We start from the raw sequence: 19308 nt of genomic DNA on the forward strand, positions 1-19308 counted from the left end.
TATGTTACAAGTACTTTATAAAAATACAATCAACAGAAGCGATCAATGGATTTTAGTTCTAAGTTACGGTAATTCCTGACATGCTCCCGTTAGAGTTCTAACAGTCGATAGGCAGTCAGAAAGGAAAAGCTGAAGGTATGCTATTTTTTCTTATTTTAAGGAACAATTACTTTTAAAACATTAATTTGATTTATTTTTTAAAGTTGAAAGTTAGGTTAAAATTTAACTTTTAACTTTGTAAACTTTTAACTAACACAATATAAGTGTGTCTGAAGTTGTTTATCTGTGCAGACAGGAACGTCAATCCAACAGACTGAGCACTAGTTCACAGCTAAAATTAAGCGCTGTTCAATAAAACTTTCCTGCAGTACAACAGGCAAGCTGATTTCTGTAAGAGTGCCCTATGTAAAAAATTAAGACAAAAGGATTTTGTTCTTCAAAAAGGGATTTTAAAGTGCTTATATACCGTAACAAAAAGTAACTGGATTTAATAGTTGTAACAATTGTATGTATACACACATATAAATGTATACGTGTATGTACATATACACACATCGTGCACAAGAGCAGTTTTGCCCTGCACACTTACCCATACTGTTACTGGAAATCTGTTACACCTGAGCATACCTGGTGACCTGGGAACAGACTGGACAGCCATCCAAGACCTGACTTGATTAGGTTTTAACCATACCTTACTTAAGTCACCTGTGCAGCTGGCAGTACACAACATTTACTTCCACTTAAGTGGAGTGACAACTATTGCCTGCTGACTTTACCAAGTTTTATAAATCCTTAATAAAAAATCCATGAAGTTCAAAAATAAAAGACATCACAATTAGGTGATAAATCAGCCCATTAATATTGATTTCTCTAATATTACATTCTCAGTTTTACAAAGGCAGAAGTAAGGAAGTATGTGCATGTGTGTACCTAAGCAATAAACTGGTTGCTGATCAATTCAGCAGTAATGTATTTGTTAAGGCATGGCATCAATCTGGAACCTGTCAATCACTTAAAACACTTTGGGAAAACAAAACTCAGATAAAAAACACACTGATAACACTGTTTCACTATATACTTAGATGTATATTATGCTCACACAACAGTGTATCTACTTTTATCTGTAAGACTTTTAAATACCAGCAGTCAATATTTGAAAGAAGAACAGCAGACATTTTTGATAACTACCAAGAAACTGTTATTAAAGTACAGCATAATTATACAATCACTTTCTCATATACCAAAACCCAAGCAAACACTCCCCCTACCCTGTGCTGCAAATTACTTCAAGTATATCCTTAAACCCCTTTTCCCCTTTGCATTCTGACCTTTGACTTTAAATTGTTCTTTCGAGCTGTAGTTCAGCAACGCTACATTTCAGTAACAACCACAGGATAACATCTCTTGCTAAGATTCACTAAAAACTGTATGTATATTTCTAAAGGAAATTACGCTTCCATTCACATTTAGGTTTGAGCAAACCCTGTTTAATTATTTTAGTTATTATTGCAATGTGGTGGCAAAAAATAATAGTATGTGGAAGCTTGTTCATATCCAGGAGAAGTAATTGCTTACACATTGAAATCCAATTAAGCGTTCATGTTTTCAGAGAAACTAGTCCTAAGAATCAGAACTATCAGACTATAAACAAAAACAGTTACAATAAAAACATAATTTGAATAGTGTATTACTGCAAACTATAACCTTCCTATTATAGCACTTTACTTTTAATTAAAGAAAAGTTAAACAAGTAATTACTAAACATATTAGTTTCTGTGCTTCTTTTCAACATGGCATTTAGGTAAGTATGCTGCATCAATGCTCATAGGACTGCAGCTATAAAGTGCCATATTTACAAATGTGCCTCTGAATTAACCCCCCATCCCCAACCTTTCGTTCCTCAAATTCAAGACCAATCCAAAAAAAAAAAACCCACCCCAAGCCAGCAAGCATCCAAACAAAAGCACAGCCATACCACTAGTCATCTTTAAACCACTACTTCAACAGTACTGTTTGTATGACTGCACCTTAACCAATACTGCCTAACACAGAAAGCAATCCTCACTAAAGTATGAAACTAACTATTTCATTGAACATAAGCAACAAAGGGTGGAGAGATGGGAAAACTTGTCACTGTTCAATAAGATAGCCACCCTCTGCTGATTAATAAGCATCCTAATTTCAAGTAAATCTCTTCAAACCATCCACAAACCACAATACATTACTTCCGCTGTTTTCAGAGCTGAATATAGTAAGAAATGTAAAGAAAGCAAACTGAAATCTTCTTTTTCCCTGTTGTTTAAACAAGCACACACCAGATGCAGTGATGTTTCACATTAAAAAAAAATCAAAAATAATATTCCAAATCCCCCTTAAATCTACATAACAGACTTGCCTACAAAGGCAACCCTGAAAATGAAATTTCACTGCCTCTACATAATAACCTAAATTCTACTTTCATCACTCTTTTTACACCAGTGTGAGCACAAAACGCAGCTTGCCCTTCTGCACGGAAATGCAGAGGTACCGCTTTATGACTTGTACTACCAGGTGTAGATTAGACAGCACAATTATGTCCGGCCCTCAGTTTCACGTTCTAACAATTGGCAAGATGTAGGTATGGACACTTAAGCACGAGTCTCATGCATGAGGTTGAGAAGTCTGCTTACTTTTCACAATATCAGCTTGGTCCTCTTTTTTACACCTCTAGAATGATACACATGGTCACCCAAAACATCCAGCCTCCTCATGACTCATAGTTCATAGAATTCAAGATCATCTGGTCCAACCTTTAACCTAGTACTAAAGTCCACCACTAAACCATGCTACTGAGTTCCAAATCTACACATTTCTTGAAGACCTCCAGGGATGGTGATTCAATCACTTCCCTGGGCAGTCTGCTCCAATACTTCACAACCCTTTCAGTGAATAGATTTTTCCTGACCTAAACCTCCTGTGGTGCAACTTAAGGCCATTTCCTTTTATCTTGTCACTTGGCACCTGGGAGAAAAGACCAATCTCCACCTCGCTATAGCCTCCTTTAAGGTAATTGTAGAGAGCAATAAAGTCTCCTTTTCCCCAGGCTAAAATTAATTCTGTCCTCCTTCTCACCTCTCTCTTGTTCTCTCTTTCATTTCTTGTTTCAACTATGTCTTGTTTCCTATCCTTGCTCATACACAGCATCCACTTTTTCCACGTTGAAAGCACCTTAGATCTCCCTCATTACTTGCATCCAGACTTATAATTTTGCTGGAAGTTTTTCCAAGCTAACATTCTAGATCTACTGAATCCCAGTCCATAACTTCAGTCACCATTCATCTCCATTGCTCCACTTCTGCACTCCTAAGAAAACTGCTAATTCCAAATTTCCACAGGGATTTTATTTGGGAAGAAATGTGGTTGTTCTAAAAGAAAAAAATAGTTAAAACTCACTGTAACAAGCTTTCCTTCTCCACAACGTTAACAAAGACTTCTTAAGTGTTTTTTACATGCTGCCTCATATTTTTCTGGCCTCACCCTTCTTAATAACTTAACACATACAGTGCAGACTAGACTTATGGCATTCAAAAGTTGGAAGATGAAGGAACCAAGCCTCACTTGAAACTAGCTTCCCAACACACCAAACTCCTGCAATCACAGACCTGCTGAAAACACAGATCACCTGTTTAAAGCAGGTCTCAGATCTCACTTGAATTTTATTTGGAATTTACTTGCTCATGTGCTTATTTTTATTACATATGATTCTGTTACGACAAGTTGCTATACGGAAGACATTTAAGCATCATTTATACTGATGTTTTCACCTAGAATTCCTAAACAACTCTGAAAGTAGGTATTGTAAAAGCCAACCCTCTACATTTCAGAGTTCTGCACCAATCACCAGTTTGAAATTCATATTTCTTACTCTTGTCTACACAGTGACATTAACTAGTCTTAGTTTCCTGTAGTGCTACAAAGGGGAAAAAATGCTAATCGCCTTTAGAAAAATAATTTTAATTTCAGAGCCTAGATCCAGGTACTGCAATGGTACTGCCTACTATATTAATGGCATAATTTCTTAACTGAAGATTTCACATAAAAAGAATCAGAAAACATTATACTTGAAAAAATGAAGAAGGTTCAAAAGTTAAAACATCAAAAACATACACACATGTAAATGCATTTATTGGAAACAAAGTCAAGAAAACATGATCGGCTTACCTTTGAAAGTTCCATTCCAGGTCCACATTGTTTGCAGAGGATACAGTTTCCAGTGTGGTCCCTAAACTCTTGCTCTCTGCAGTCTCCAGTCTCACAAGTTACTTTACTTAGCTAAAAGTAAAAAATATAGGATATATTATATATATAAAAATCAGGGTATATAAATAAAATAATATATATATATAATATAAATATAATATTATATATATATAAATAATATATATAAATAAAATAATATATATATATAAATATATATAATAAATATATAAAAATCAGGATATATATATCCTGATTTTTAAAGGCCCTTTGTGATTTCCAACAATTTTATGAGTTTTAGAAGACCTACTTATATTTGGTACTTGTGGAAAGTTAAGCCACTTAGTTGTTTGAAAATGAGTTTAAGTTCCTTGCTTTACTCAACACTAAGAAAAACGCATATGACGATTTATTGAAGCTACAATTCACATAACAGTAAGATACTGTCATGATGTTATATTGATGTGTCTCATTTGCATTTTCTTTTTTTAAATGATGCTACCACAATTGAATATATTTAAATGAAAAGGTTTAAAATTAGCTAAGTATTTAGAGATTTTCAAAGGTCAAACCTTTTGGTCACTTAATACTAATAATATTTGGAGTGGTTATCCTAAATTTCAGTATCACTATATTTTAATGGGCCAAATGAGAGAAAATTCAATTTTTGCCCTCAAAGGCATTTAAGTACCTTATATTACCAAATCAGATACTAAGGACACAAGGAATGCTATAAACAGTAATACAAACCATGCAAAGTCTCAGTATAACCAATGGTATCCTATCTACGAACGTTAGAGAACTCTGACAGCTCTCTCAACAATATTTTAAATTAAATGTCCAGAGGCTTGTATCACAGAGAGTGCTCTCCACAATTGCTTCTGAATTCTTTGTATATTTGTCTTTACAGAAAGATCAAAGCCTTTCTGATGGCAACAAAGGGTTAATTAGCCTTAGTTCTAGAGCTTGTTTCTGCAGGTCAGAGTTGAAGTATACTTACAAGGCAATGTAACTGTGCACTACACTATGTTATATGGAAAAACTGGACACTTTAAACTCCTAAACTATATATATACATAGCATATTGTACTAAGAGATCGTCATGGCAAATATCCACTGAAATGAAATATCACCTCCACAGCTCTATATTCACATTTTTTATCCTAGTCTAGTCTTTCTTTCATGAAGAGGCTCAGTCTTTTTTTCTTTTTAAATTGTGTGAGGAGCAGCAAGAAATGACGAAAAGCAGCTGACCAAGCTCACTTTTAAATTGAAAAATTATGTATCTAATTGTGTATATGGATTTAAGACTTTCAGACTTAGCAGCAATGTGTAAAAGAAAGGAAACCATTCTTGTCTGCTATAGTTTTCAACATTCATCTTGGAAAAAAGATTACTTACCAAATATGCTAGTAAAATGATAAGCATCTTCAGTTTATCTTCTTGTAATGCTTTAGCTTCCATTTCTTACAATTAAACCTTTATCTATAAAAAAGAAAAAAATAATTACATTACAATATTGTTTAAATAGTCACATGTACACAGCACACATCTAGCTTGTCAAAATATATAGATATGTTCAAATCATTAAAATATTTCTGATAGATTCCTGGAAGCTAAGTAACTAACATAACTAGCATATAATTAATAAAATTATGATGTTTATATAATAAAAATGTCTTTTTTAGAAGACAAGCCAATACACATTAATATACATGGCCTTAGCTTTCCAAATTAAAAGACTGCTATCAGTCCAAATGAGAACTTCAGCCTTTGTAGATCTAATGTCTGATGTTGACCCCTAACGTATTTTCCACGCTTGTTAGATGCTGACTAAGTACAGGATCAAAAGACAAAATCTTTGTCTTCAAATATGTCACTTATCAGGATCATGTCCGTGTTCCTTCACATAGCCATATCATCCTGTAATGTGAAGCAGAATGGGCTCTAAAACACACTGGAGGCACACACAGGGTTTGTTTCTATCGCTTGCTTAATGGATGTAAACTTCTTAAAATGTTATAAGTATTTTTTACGATCATGTAGGCAGAGACTGCTATAGAAGACTTTTCAAACAGCAGAATCAGATCATACACTAGATCAGGTTTTTGTCACCATATCAGAAAAAGAGCACAGAAAAATCCATAAATTCTCACTTGATTACTTTTTAAGAAGTGGTAACAAACAATGATAAGAAAAAGAAAGGGAATAATTTGAAACTGTCATATAACTGTTGCTATATTGCAACAAGAAGAAAAGAATAAGTAAATCCAGCCCATGTAAAATGCTATTTGAATTTGATACTGATTTGCCTACGTTATATGACAGTAATATTGTATCATTAGTTTCAAGTAGATGATAAACATTATTTTTTATCATTATCAAAGCATTTTTGTCCTACTTCAAAACTTCAGGAACGATGTTTAATTACACTGCTCAAAAATATAAGATTAGTTATTTTTATTGCTTCAGTGTACAAGAGACTGACAGATGAAAGGATGGAACCTAAAACACAAGCAAAGAACAGAAGAATCACAGGATGGTTTGGGTTGGAAGGGACCTTAAAGCCCACCCAGTTCCACCCCCCTGCCATGGGCAGGGACACCTCCCACCACACCAGGTTGCCCAAAGCCCCATCCAGCCTGGCCTTGAGCACCTCCAGGGATGGGGCATCCACAGCTTCTCTGGGCAGCCTGTGCCAGGGCCTCACCACCCTCTGAGGGAAGAATTTCTTCTTAAAATAGTCCAAATTTACCTTTTTTTTAGTTTAAAGCCACTCCCCTTTGTTCTATCACTGTACCCCCTGACAAAGAGTCCCTCCCCAGCTTTCCTATAGGTACTGGAAGGCCACCTTCAAAGTGTTTTACGCTACGGAACAAGTACAATACACTTAAGTAAACGACTTCACATTTCCCCATGTGAACACCTTTCATTCATTAGGATGAATTCTAATTGATAACAAAAAAAGCATACTTCAGTGGCACTACTAATGTATTTTAAGAGTAAAAGAAAATTATTGTGAAGTGTTAAAAAATAAAGCCTACCAAGGAAGGCCAGAAGAGGCAGAGAGGTGTGTCAGGCAGCACTCTACAGGAAAGCCAAGATTACATTTTTATGGTTATTTCTCACTTAGTAATGGTAACGGTCTATGGGCCAATAACAATTATCAGATTATATGCACGTCAACATGGGTAAAAAGAAGACATAGCACCAAGTAACACAAATATACACAGATACAGCATCCTATAGAGGCTGCTTTTTCAAGACTGAGGGAAAAACGAAGCAGAGAAATGTGAACTGGGAAGTCTCAGAAAGAATCCTAGATGACTTAAATACAACAATTTAACCTAAGATGTGCCACAGAAAAAATGGAAAATGGGAAAAGAGTGCCAATAAACTTTAAAAGTTATTAGGTGCACAAAGATGGCATGAGAAGCTGACATCGGTAATGCAGCTAGGAAAATTAGGTATAAAAGAACAGCAGTATAAAACAATTTCTAGTACTATTACAGGCCGAATAGTGGACAGACAGTAAAAGTTCTGTTAAAGAAAGAGGTTTCAAGAAAAGTTTCTTATCTGTGTTTGGAAGGAACAAGATAGATAAAAGCACACATCGCACCATATATCTTCTGGCTGATCACTAACTGAGCATCTGCTAAGTAAAACCAGATCAGACCAAAGACAAATTGTGAGACTTTGCACCTCTGTGACCTTGAAAGAAAGTATCAGGAAGACCTTAATTACTGCAAAGAATGATGCTGAAACTGAAGAAACTCTTACTGACTTCTTGGTATCATATAATGGCCTCCAGTAGGAAAAAAGTGAATACTTTGTATGCCTTCTTAACTGCTGCAGAAGGCAAAGCTTCATGTAAGCGTGCAGCTGAAATAAAGTTTTAAACATAACTGAGTTGCTTAGAACCGAATATCAACCGATTATTTTAAGTTGTGTGAGTTTATATTCACTATATTCCTTAATATTATTGTTAAATAAAACATAACAGTTCTAATTTAATTATGTTCATCTGTGTAATTACCACCAAAATTTTAAAACAGATACTTTTAATCCTATAAAGACTCTGGTTTTATATTAAATGTGAATATTTACTTTTGCTTGAGAAAATAGGTAAGACATCAAAAAAGAAATGTAATATAATTGTACGTGTTTATGTCAAGTTTCATACAGCATCATCAATACCAACAGTATTGCTAAGCTGTACTAAGCCTAATGATCTAAAAACAGAGCTGTGGTATGATCTAAATAGTCCGTATTTTTCTGAGCAAGTCACTTCAAGTACGGAAAAAAAAAGAAAATTAAGAGCAGCCTGACTTACTGGCCAGAAGATTCAGTACTTGCCATATTACTGCAATTAAAATATATTAGCTTTATGTAATGAAGCTCCAGTCATCCTATACATTTTTCCAATATGGAATAACCTGAAAATGTATTATTGCCTATATGCTAACAAAAATTATTACAATTTATTAAAATCGGGATTGAAAAAAGCTAATGATCTATATATTTTTTTTAATGCTTACAATATTCTGTCGCCTCAATGCCACTAAAAAACGGATGTCACTTCTTGATAGAAGGCAGTACAGAATGACCAGCAACATTTTAAATGACAGACGAATATATTTCTGTAACTCAGCTTTTGAAGTTGCCATATCCGTTACAAAATGATCTTATTATAGCACGTACCTCAAAGATTTTTAGGACTCAAAAAGCATATGGAGAAGCACGCTGTACTAAAACACATTTTGTTGACTTAGGTGTGGAAATTTTATTGCAACTGTAAAATATTTTCTATTGAAAAGAAAAATCTACTGCCTTTATAACACCCTTGCCAAATCCAACACCTTCAAACATCAGCAGTTCCAAAACCCAGTGTAAATTTCCAAAATCAACTGCTTTAGAACAAGCAGCAAACCACCATGGACTTCTCCAACTCATCTACATATTTTAGCATGCTTCAAATTTGTTGACTGATCAAACGTGTGGTGTGATCTCACAGCTTTAAGCCTGTGATATGAGATAACATTGGGAAAATTTATCTTTTATAACAGTCAGATCTTCCAATATAAGCTTGCAAATCTCTGGGCCTTAAATTTCAGTGCACTTCAGTGCAGGTTTAGTAGCTCCAAAGCACGTTTAAATCATTTCAGTAGACATGTACATGTATGAACGCCTGTGGCATTGTATCATGGAATTGTAGAGCTTATTGTCCCAGTTCCTACAAAAAAAAATCAAGGACAATACACTGGCTACAACATATGAGAAAGAAACTAACTGGTAGACAATAAAAACCCTCCGTTAAAAACACAAAAAAGATGCTTTTCATGACAACATGCAATAATACAAATGGTTAAGGCACATTAATAAATCATTGTATTGAAAGCAAGTCCCAAAGGAGACATAACTGTGCCAGCTGCTTGTTTCCTGTTTCTGCCTCCAGTTTGATTAAAAGCCCTGATTAAAAAGCAGACACTGCAGCCCTTAATAGCAGGATGCCCTTGGGAAAATTAGTTCTCTCTGGGTATCAAGCAACATTACGCTGATATAAGTTGGACATGAGCTATTCATCTTATATGTATTCAACTGAGTAACAAGAAGAATATTTTGCCTCTAAAATATGCACAAGTTCAATGCATTTAAAGATTATTTGTTCTTTTTCCATTACTAGTATTTTCAACACTATGTTCGGTTATCATAATGTTTTATATAAAAGAAAACGCTGTACATGCGTTGAGTACATGCTGTCAATAAATCATTTTACACGCATCTTCTTAGGTTAACAGAAGTATGCTAGCCCAAAACACACAGGGGAAAAGAAATCAACAGTGATAACATGCTGAGATCAATACGTAGAAGCCCCATTACGAAGTATGGTTGCACAGTTTTAAGGTTGCGTGGGGTCCTACTATGCATATGCATGAAGAGATCAACATTAAACAAAAAGCTAGTAACAGTGATAAACGTATCGTGGAAGTAAGAACTTCCAATCTGCTCGAATTTTACAATCTACTGTCCTCCAAAATGTGCTCCTGCAACTACTTGCTTGTCTGAGCAGAGCAGTCACCACTCTGTCTTAAAGTCAACTTGCCAAAAAATGTTTCTTCCTCCTCTCCAAAACAGAGGAAATTTCACCACAAGAGACGCATCACCTCAAGGCAGCAAGATTAAATTACGGCCTAACAGCAGGTTACTTATATATATAAACAACACTTTGCAGTCAACATCATCTACCTTGCAAGGGAAACTTTCTAATGGGTGAAGGGTCCCAGCTTGAATTTGCCTCACTTTCCTACTTCTTTTAAAGTCCTGTATCCAGTTTCGCATTCATACTTGACCACCACTTTCCATGCTCTCCATAGCACTAACAAAGAATACTTTGACAAGTTCTGGATAAGAAAGAGGACTGAAAATATAATCATCTTATGTTGCCAGTGGAGGTCTCCGGCATCCAACGAATGGGACCTCTGCTCCCTTCTAACCACCCCGTTTCCCACCTGCAGCTGTCAACCGCATGCAATAAAATGACGAGGAGTGGCAGATGGCTTTAGCAGAGTCAGTGCCCCACGGGCAAGAAACAAGAGAAGGGAAAGTACTTATGGTGCTGTAAGGATAGAGACAAAGGGAACAAGTTAGGGACAAGAGCTTCCACTACAAAGCTACACATTGTTATTCTGTCTCTTATGTCTAGAACACCTTCCCCTTACACCCTGCCCACAGCCCTTGTACTCTTCCCCTTTGTGAAGTAAATGAGGTCTTGTCGGACTGCATTTGCTCCAACTGCTATGAGAAGAACCATGTGGAGAAAAATTACTATCAGCTAGGAAACATTCATCACATTAAGCACTGTGTTGAATACATACATGTTTTTTCAGAAACTGCCAGACATGAAATTGTACAAAATCAGGCAGCTACGGATTTTTTTTTTTTTTCCAGAGAGGATAGCAGAAGAAAGCTGGAACACCACTGGCTATAGGAAACATTCACATCTATGTTAGGGTATGGGGGAAGATAGAAAGGAAGTTTTCACATAGTCAGGAAATATTTGTGCTCCTTGTGCTTTGAGCACCATATGCTTTGATTCATGTTAACTTAAGTACCTGACTTTACAGAAGTAATAATGATAATGACTTAATTTCTCCGTGCCCCACAAAAAATAAAATAAAATAATAAAGTCATCTCTGCAGTGTCTTCGCTATCATATACAGTATTTCATAATGCGTTATATCCTAGCGCATCAGAAAGGGCATAGTCCGCAAAACTTGATGATCTGCGGAATTCATCCCTGCTGTTACTACTTGCAAATGATGCTCCTAATCTATGACGATAAAGCTATAGAAGACAGCTCATTATCCATGTTCTTCAACACATCTGGACTATTATTAATTAGAAATTATAGTAAAATGCTGTGACAAAGGTGTAATGTGGTGACGTTTTTCCCTATTCTTTCCTATACTCAAAGCTTTATACAGGGTCAGAGCCTGTGATTCACACAAGAAGCCCTAATCCCATTGAAACCGATGTGACTACTCAGACAAATAACGAACAATTCTCTGCTTTGAGATTAAAACTTCGGTAAGAAGTGTTACTCCTTCTGCTTAATACATCTCATGCATCTCAACTGCTAGGAGACAACAGTTTGCTACATGGAGCCTGAGCATAAAGCTTCATTTATATATACTGGCACTTAAATGCATGTGTAGGTAATACAATAGAACAGGAATACCAACAATACATTTATATTTCATTTACACTAATGTATATCGATAGTTTTTTTCAAAGTCATTTTTAGGAATGGTAAGTTATGAAGCATTGACCTGGTTAACACAGTAGCCAGCGCAATGCCAGTGTGTCCCATCTAGCCACCCTTTGGCAATTTTACATGGCATACAACGTTTTAAAAGACCACGGACATGAGTTATGTTCATTCTCAACACACTATTTTATTAGGATTGCAGCTGTGGGTTGTGGAAACTGAGGAAAAAGCAATGCATCGCCTCCTTACTGACAACTGAAACATCTTGTTGCTGGAGTAATGAAGTAAAATCAGAGCAACTATCTGAAATATGGTTAATAACTCGAACAAAACCAGCTTACTTCTATTTGTAAGATATATATACTTGCACATACAGTGAGAAGCATCCAGCCAGCACACCTAACTTGACTTCGATGTGTTGGTGCGCTCGAAACGGCTTGTGAAGCGGCTAGCAAACCCACCTACAGCCTGAACCAATTTGCCACTTCTGCTTGTATTAAACGCTACCAGATCCCCCTGTTAATTTGATAAAAGCAGTCATCTAAAGCAGCTGCAAGCACAGGAACGGTAGGCAGGTATCGAGTATCACGACTTTTCAAGAACACCAGGCAAAGCTTTTCATCCCAAGGTCAGACGAGCGGAGACAGACACCACGCAGGGAAGTTAAACAAGCAAAGGCAGAACCACGATCGCTGTTTTTTTTTGTCCCCTTACCGGCCCAAAACTCCTGCTCCGGCTGCCCCAGCTCGCAGCAAACACCAATCCCTCAGCCGTCGACGGAGAGGACGCCTCGTGGGGGCGACCGCCTGCTCCTCGGGGCTCCCTGCACGCCGCACCCCGGGAGCGGAGCAGCCCCCCGAGGGCTACAGGGATGAAAAAGGCGACGAAGGAGACCCCTCACAGCCAAAACTAGCCCCCAAACACCCACCTGCCACGTCCCGGCCGCGGCGGCGGGGCTGCGGCGAGCCGCTCCCACCAGCCCCCGCCCTCCTCCCCTCACGTCCTCCCGTCGCCCCTGGCAACGCCGCGCCGCCGCCATCGCTCCCGCCCCCCGCGGGCCGGCTCAGGTGACCGCGGGCAGCCAATGGGCGGCCCCACGTGCCGCCGAGCGGGCCGGCCGGGGCGGTGGCTGCGGCCGTTAGCGCCTCGTGAGGGCGGCGGGGGGCGTTGGGAGGGAGGCACCGAGGGAAGGACAAAACCCACCCCAAAAATAAAAGGACCACGCAAAAACTTCTCCTTAGATAAGGGCTGTCTGTATCAGGTGGGCTGGGTGAAGCCCTTTGCTGCCCACTGGGCAGGTGGAGACCTTGCAAAGTCGTTCCTGCCTGTCCCACGCAAAGACCACGGTGATGACCCTCTGGTGATTCACTGCAAAGTTCTCTCCTTCCCTAAATAGCTAGGCAGTTTTTTTTTTTATTATTTTTCTCTTGCTACCTCAAAATCTGAAATATTCTCCCATTTTGCAAATATAAAATTACCAAGGTAGAAGTACACAGCCAATACCAAATGCCAGTTCAGAAATCCAGCCCTCCGGAGAGAAGAAACTGTTCACAGTCACTAGAAAAGGCATAGCTTACTGCAACTTAACTGTATCACAGAATCATGAAGGATGGAAAAGATCTTCAAGATCATCTGGTCCAACCACCACTTACCACCTACTAAACCATGTCCCCAAGCACCACGTCCAACCTCTCCTTGAACACCCCCAGGGACAGTGACTCCACCACCTCCCTGGGCAACCCGTCCCAGTGCCTGACTGCTCTTTCTGAGCAGAAATGTCTCCTCATTTCCAACCTGAACCTCTCCTGGCACAGCTTGAGGCCATTCCCTCTAGTCCTATTACTAGTTATCTGTGAGAAGAGGCCGACCCCAGCTCCCCACAGCTTCCTTTCATGGAACTGTATCAAGCAATAAGGTCTCCCCTGAGCCTCCTCTGAACTAGGATCTTTGTTTTGGTTAGTGATACTCCAACATTGGTGAAACCAATCTCAGAGTCCTTGGTGAAAAAAAAAAAAAAAAAAAAAAAAAAAAAAAAAAAAAAAAAAAGCCTTGTGAGGATTTCAGGTTACTAGTTTTAATTTGAATTAAAAGGTTAATGATATCGCTGCAGTCTAAACAATTGTATGGATACATTGGGCATTGAGTAGGGTTATGAAGAGAATGAACGGACATGTGTACTTGGCAGTAAAGCACTTTCAAATAAATAGTTTTGGGGAGCTTCTCACAGAGATAAAATTTTGGAGTTTGCCAACCATGTGGACAATTACGAAACAAGTAGTGCTTATTGAAATACAGCAACTTGTCTGTGAAAAGATAAATGGTTGCAACAAAATGAATTGCTTTCAATTAAAAAAAAAAAAAAAGCCTAGCTCAGAAAATTTACGGGGGTTTTCATTTAATTATGTTATAAAAGGCCCTGCAAAGAAGAGTTTTGTTTCAGGACTGTTGCCAGAAGGAGCTCTGTAAGAGGCTGGAATTCCTGTGAGGAATGGCACGCTACAGCACAACGGCGGTGCATCTGTTGTGCATGGCAGCTGCTGCACAGCACTGAGCTTTCTACATCCTCTTGCTATTTACAGACAACTGTTTTGAATGTCATGTTTTGTGTAGACACCTGTAAAATGTATTGCATGAGGTCTTAGTGGAGTCACTCTGTGTTTCAGATACTCATTTTAAAGTAACTTATTTAGACAAGTGTATTAAAACATCCCAGTGTTCTTAAAGTATTGACTAAACACTGAGGACTACCATATGAAGAAACATTAAGACTTTCTCATCACACGGGTTTACTGTTCCTGTGAATTAAGAGCAACATGAGAGTCTGTAACATTGAAATGTGTTTCAGTCCCTGTTGGAGCATGTACATGTAAAATGAATGAGTTAATTACATTAATCATTGAGAGATGTTGAAAATTGCAGGCTTTCTTTTGTTTTGAGTCATGATATTTCTTCAAAGGAAATGGAAGACAGAGAACTGTTACAGCAACTAGTGTAGATGCAAGAACAGAGATTGTCTCTACAGCCAGGAAAGCAGAGAATAACTATTTGGAAAGTAGTTTCAGCTGACCCCTTTGATAAGACTAAGTTGCGTGACATATCTGATGTGGAAGCAGAAATTGTACAGCAATAGGAAGTTGTTATCTCCATATCTCAAATGCTAACACAGTTCCCCCAGTCAACTGTGAGATAGATCTACTCTTGTTATGACAGCTGTTGGAAACTGATGTCAGTATATCTGTACAATGTCTTTTGATAGTCTTAACTATTACAAATCTTAAAATATGTTTATGATGTTATCTAAGACACGCTGTTTGGAAATGGCTCTATTTATAATCAGAAATTGCTCAAGCTATTTTAATAAATAAATGATATACTTGTGAGTTTCCTAGTCTGATTTGCTTTGAACTTTTTCTTTCTGAAAACTTAAGCCTGAGGATTAATTAGTGTTTATACAGCACTTTGTAAACCCAAAGTCATAAGCGCCAAGAATTATTATTACTTAATCGTTAAAAGTCAGATCAATGAAAAATTAAACTGTCAGAGAACTGCTTTTTGAAACAACAAAAACGCTGAAAATCCTCTGCCTCCCCCCATATGTCCAACTGTGCTTTTATTTGTCTCACATACAGACAAACAAAGATATTTTTCAGTTTAAACAGGTTAACGCCCATCTGTGTTTAAATAAATGGGAAGATTACCTAAAATCCTAGGGACTTTTTACATAATGAAGAAATCTTTATTTCCTAACTGCAGTTTTAAGACCTGAATATTACAAATATTTATATATTTAAATCTGACTTGTCAGTGCAACCTATCTGATTAGCAGTGTTACTTCTGTGAGCATCTTTACTCATTTCTGTGATTGTATGGTCAGATCCTTACAGTGATACTTTAAATGTATTTGGCTCAGCTATTTTGACTGCTGAAGAAAACTAAAAGAATCCTTATATTATTTTTTTTTCTTTGCTTCTATTTTTACTTTACTGCAGACACAGGTATGGTTTAAAAACAATTTTCCTCAGAAAATAAATGTACATGTCAGAAAAACAGCAACAATCAAGGGAAGATTGGCTTGTCAGTGAAGCATAGATTTCGCTAGAAAATAAACCCATCTTTTCAGAGTTACAGAAACATCATTGTTATCTAAAGAAAAATTCTAAATTTTGCTTTGGCTATGCCTTCAACAATATTCTTCCTTGACAGCTATACACACATTATTCATGCAGTGCTAATTACTTTCCTTATAATATAATTGACTTGTTAAGCCAGAATATGAATTAATTGGTGGTATAGAAAAGTAAATGATACCAAGTCAGGCCTATTTAATCTGTGTCTGGCATATTATCTCTTGATATTCAGTAAATTTTAAATTTATATATACAAATATACTTTTAATTAGAATGAAACAAAGTTTGCAGACTGACTAATGAAAGCTGACTACATTCAGCTGGAAGTGCTGATGATCTTATTCAGATGCAAGCAGACTGCTAAAATTTAGTTTTGCATATTACTATATTGTATCATGAAATATGAACATCTTGAGGGTCCTGGACTGGTAAATGTCCTAAGGAACAGAGTCCTGACAATGCTTAGCAGCTATCAGTTTTGCTGTCTTTTAGCTGCAATTTATTAATAAGTGGATGTGCTTAAAATTTGCATATACCTAAATTTAGATTTAAGCATAGGCATTTAAAGTCAGTATTTCAGAACTCACTGTCCACCATGAAGACTCGATTTTCAAAGAGCTCAGTGTCTGGAATGTTGAACTTCTTTGCAGGTCTTGCCCCAGTTATATGTTCTAAGTTCTTCTGAAAATCTAAGTTATCTTAAAAAAACTACAGAAAAGGATTGAGTCTTATTTGAAGAGCCTGGCTTCAGCTACAGGCACAGAACACTCACAGATTTGGTCCAAATTCACAAAAAAAGTCTGACCCTTTAGAAGTGCTAAAGTATAATGAATAATCCTAACTCTTCTAATGATTCTTTAGAGTGAATTTCTGGAGTAGATGTCTTTGATTTTCTTAAACATTACATATTCAAATGTATGAATTTGAGGAACAGAATATAAAATATTGTGAAATGAAATTGCTTCACTGAAATAGAAGCAAAGCTTCCATGGAATTCAGCAAAACCAGGTGTTTGTTCTAGATAAGCTAGAGATTTCTTTAATATCCTTATTAAAATGCCTTACAGGAAACTTCTATCATCAGGTTAAAATGTTAATTTTATTATCAAGATTTCTTTTCATATTTGATAGCTGAACTAACATCTAGTTAAAATAAAAAAAAAAAATCTCTTCTGTATATAAGGATGTGATATTTATAAATGTAGTTCTAATAAGTTGTGCAAGAGGATGCCTTTTCATCTCAAGTATGCAACTAGTGGGATTAAAAGTGTTGCTTGAAGAAGGCAGGCTTTAATAAACACACTGAAAGCAAATAAATATACAAAATGTAGGAAATATGGCTGGTCTTTTCTCAGAAAATAAACATTCCTCTAAGTCCTGTAATGCTTGTATTTGAATATCACTTTACAAAACTACAGACAGTTGGAAGGAGCAGTGCACACCAAAATATTATACCCCCCCCCCCCCCCCCAAATATTGAAACAAATTAGATTTAGCTTCAGTTTTTAATTGTCTATATGTTCTAGGTACTCTATTTTCCTATAATTCTGCATGAGTTGCAAATAAAAATGCTGCATAAATTATATATAGTCTTTCAAACTATATACACACAATGACATGCAGTAGTACTGTTTATGTGAACTCTAATTTCTTAAAGCAAAGCAAAACTGAAAAAAAAAACCACAACAACAAAAAAACACAAAATCCAGTACCTGTTATATGATGAAGTTTTCCAGTGCCCAGACTTTCTGCAACTTAATTTCACACTGCCAGAGCTTCTGTGTTAAATGCTTTTACCTCCTTTAAAAAAAAAAAAAAAAAAAAAAAAAAAAAAAAAAAGAGAGAGAGAGAGAGAGAAAGAAAGAAAAAAAAAGTATGTCAGCACAAGCCCAGACGAAACTCCAAATCCGGGAAAATAAAATTAACCATGCAGATCAAAGGCAGACGAGCACTGAGACCAAATGCCTGTAATCTGATCAGTGATCAGTTGCCATACATCAAAGGCAGTGCTTTGGAGAGGAAAAAGAGCTCTTTTTTTCTCCAGCAGGTAGTTGTACTCTTAAATTCTGCCTTTCAGTAGTCTCGTTCTTTTGTTAAAAATCGATCACTGGCTTTTTTTCCCCCCCTTTTCTTTCTTGTGCTGGGAGAATGCACACGATTCTGACATGCTTAGAGTTGAGTGGCTGGATCTGTAGCTTTTTGAGTTCCCAAGCTGTGTTGTGGATTGTGTGTTGGAAGCTTTCCCCAGTGCCAGCGGGTTCCGCTTTATCCCTTTCATCTCACTGAGCTGCAGATCCCATGACATCATTCAATGCTGTGGGACTGGTTAGAGAGCTATAATACAGCCTGTGGGGGAATACAGCTAAAGAGCAACAAGAGTTTGCATGATTTCTAATCAGGTTAGTCCATTGTAACAAACCCAAGGCTCACTTCAAAGTTTTCATTATATTAAAGTTTCCTCCCAAGAAGGGAGAATAGTGTAGCTATAAGGTTTTCTTAAAAAGATGCTTTATAATTTTGCCTGCTACAGGAAGTGACAATTTTCCATAAAGTTCTGGAAGTCAGACATGCAGGTCAGTTTGCTAGGCAGCTCTTACAGATGACAGAAAACTACTTTTGCTTGTCTCTTTATTGAGGTTTGGAGAGGAGGAAGTAGTGCATTTTGTGCACTGCAATTGTTTTTTTTGTTTGTTTGTTTGTTTTTTTTTTTTGTTTTTTTTTTTTTTGTTTTTTTTTTCTTTCTTTCTTTTTCTTTTTCTTTTCATTGGTAAAAGCAAGCACAATAGAGCATGCTCTTACTCCCTAGTTTGTGTCCTCCCTGCTGCTTAATGTGTGGCCTTTGCAAATCATTTTATTTGGGCCTGATTCATCTGTGGCTCATGATTCCTTTATGTAAATGAGCCATAAAGCTGCTGTAAGTAACTCTCAGAAGCTCTTTAGTGTGAGGGCATTTTTTTTTTTTAGCTGGGATAGATTCGAAGTGGTCACCATTACGCTGTCAGCAGAAAGAGGCTTTGGGGGGAATGAAAGGCTACTGGCAGACATTCGCTGTGCTGCTGCAGTTCGTGGTCTCAAGAACTGTTGGAGGAGCCCATGCAGCCGCAGAGAGCAGGAGAATTTTCAAGGTGGAGCAAACGCTGAAGAAATGTGCAACTGAATTTCATTTTCTCTGATTGGA

At 37.1% G+C, this 19308-nt stretch overlaps 1 protein-coding gene across 3 annotated transcripts in view; it reads right to left on the minus strand.

Annotated features, from left to right (window-relative positions):
- The window catches only part of TNFRSF19 (TNF receptor superfamily member 19), a 62772-nt gene extending 44423 nt beyond the window's left edge, over positions 1-18349 (minus strand). Inside the window, exons 1-5 of one of the 3 annotated variants that reach the window (XM_032207910.1) lie at positions 18296-18349; positions 17843-17930; positions 16719-16829; positions 5638-5721; positions 4201-4311 (exon numbers count right to left, since the gene is read on the minus strand). In XM_032207910.1, the coding sequence (XP_032063801.1) occupies positions 4201-4311; positions 5638-5700 (174 nt within the window). In that variant the 5' untranslated portion in view covers positions 5701-5721; positions 16719-16829; positions 17843-17930; positions 18296-18349. Of the gene's footprint in view, positions 1-4200; positions 4312-5637; positions 5722-12718; positions 12920-16718; positions 16830-17842; positions 17931-18295 lie in introns of those variants that run through there. The other 2 variants (XM_032207909.1, XM_032207911.1) reach the window with 2 other exon arrangements.
- Between the last annotated feature and the right edge of the window lie 959 nt (positions 18350-19308).

This window comes from Aythya fuligula, chromosome 1 (genome assembly GCF_009819795.1).
Source record: "Aythya fuligula isolate bAytFul2 chromosome 1, bAytFul2.pri, whole genome shotgun sequence".
In the NCBI taxonomy this organism is placed as follows: Eukaryota; Metazoa; Chordata; class Aves; order Anseriformes; family Anatidae; genus Aythya; species Aythya fuligula.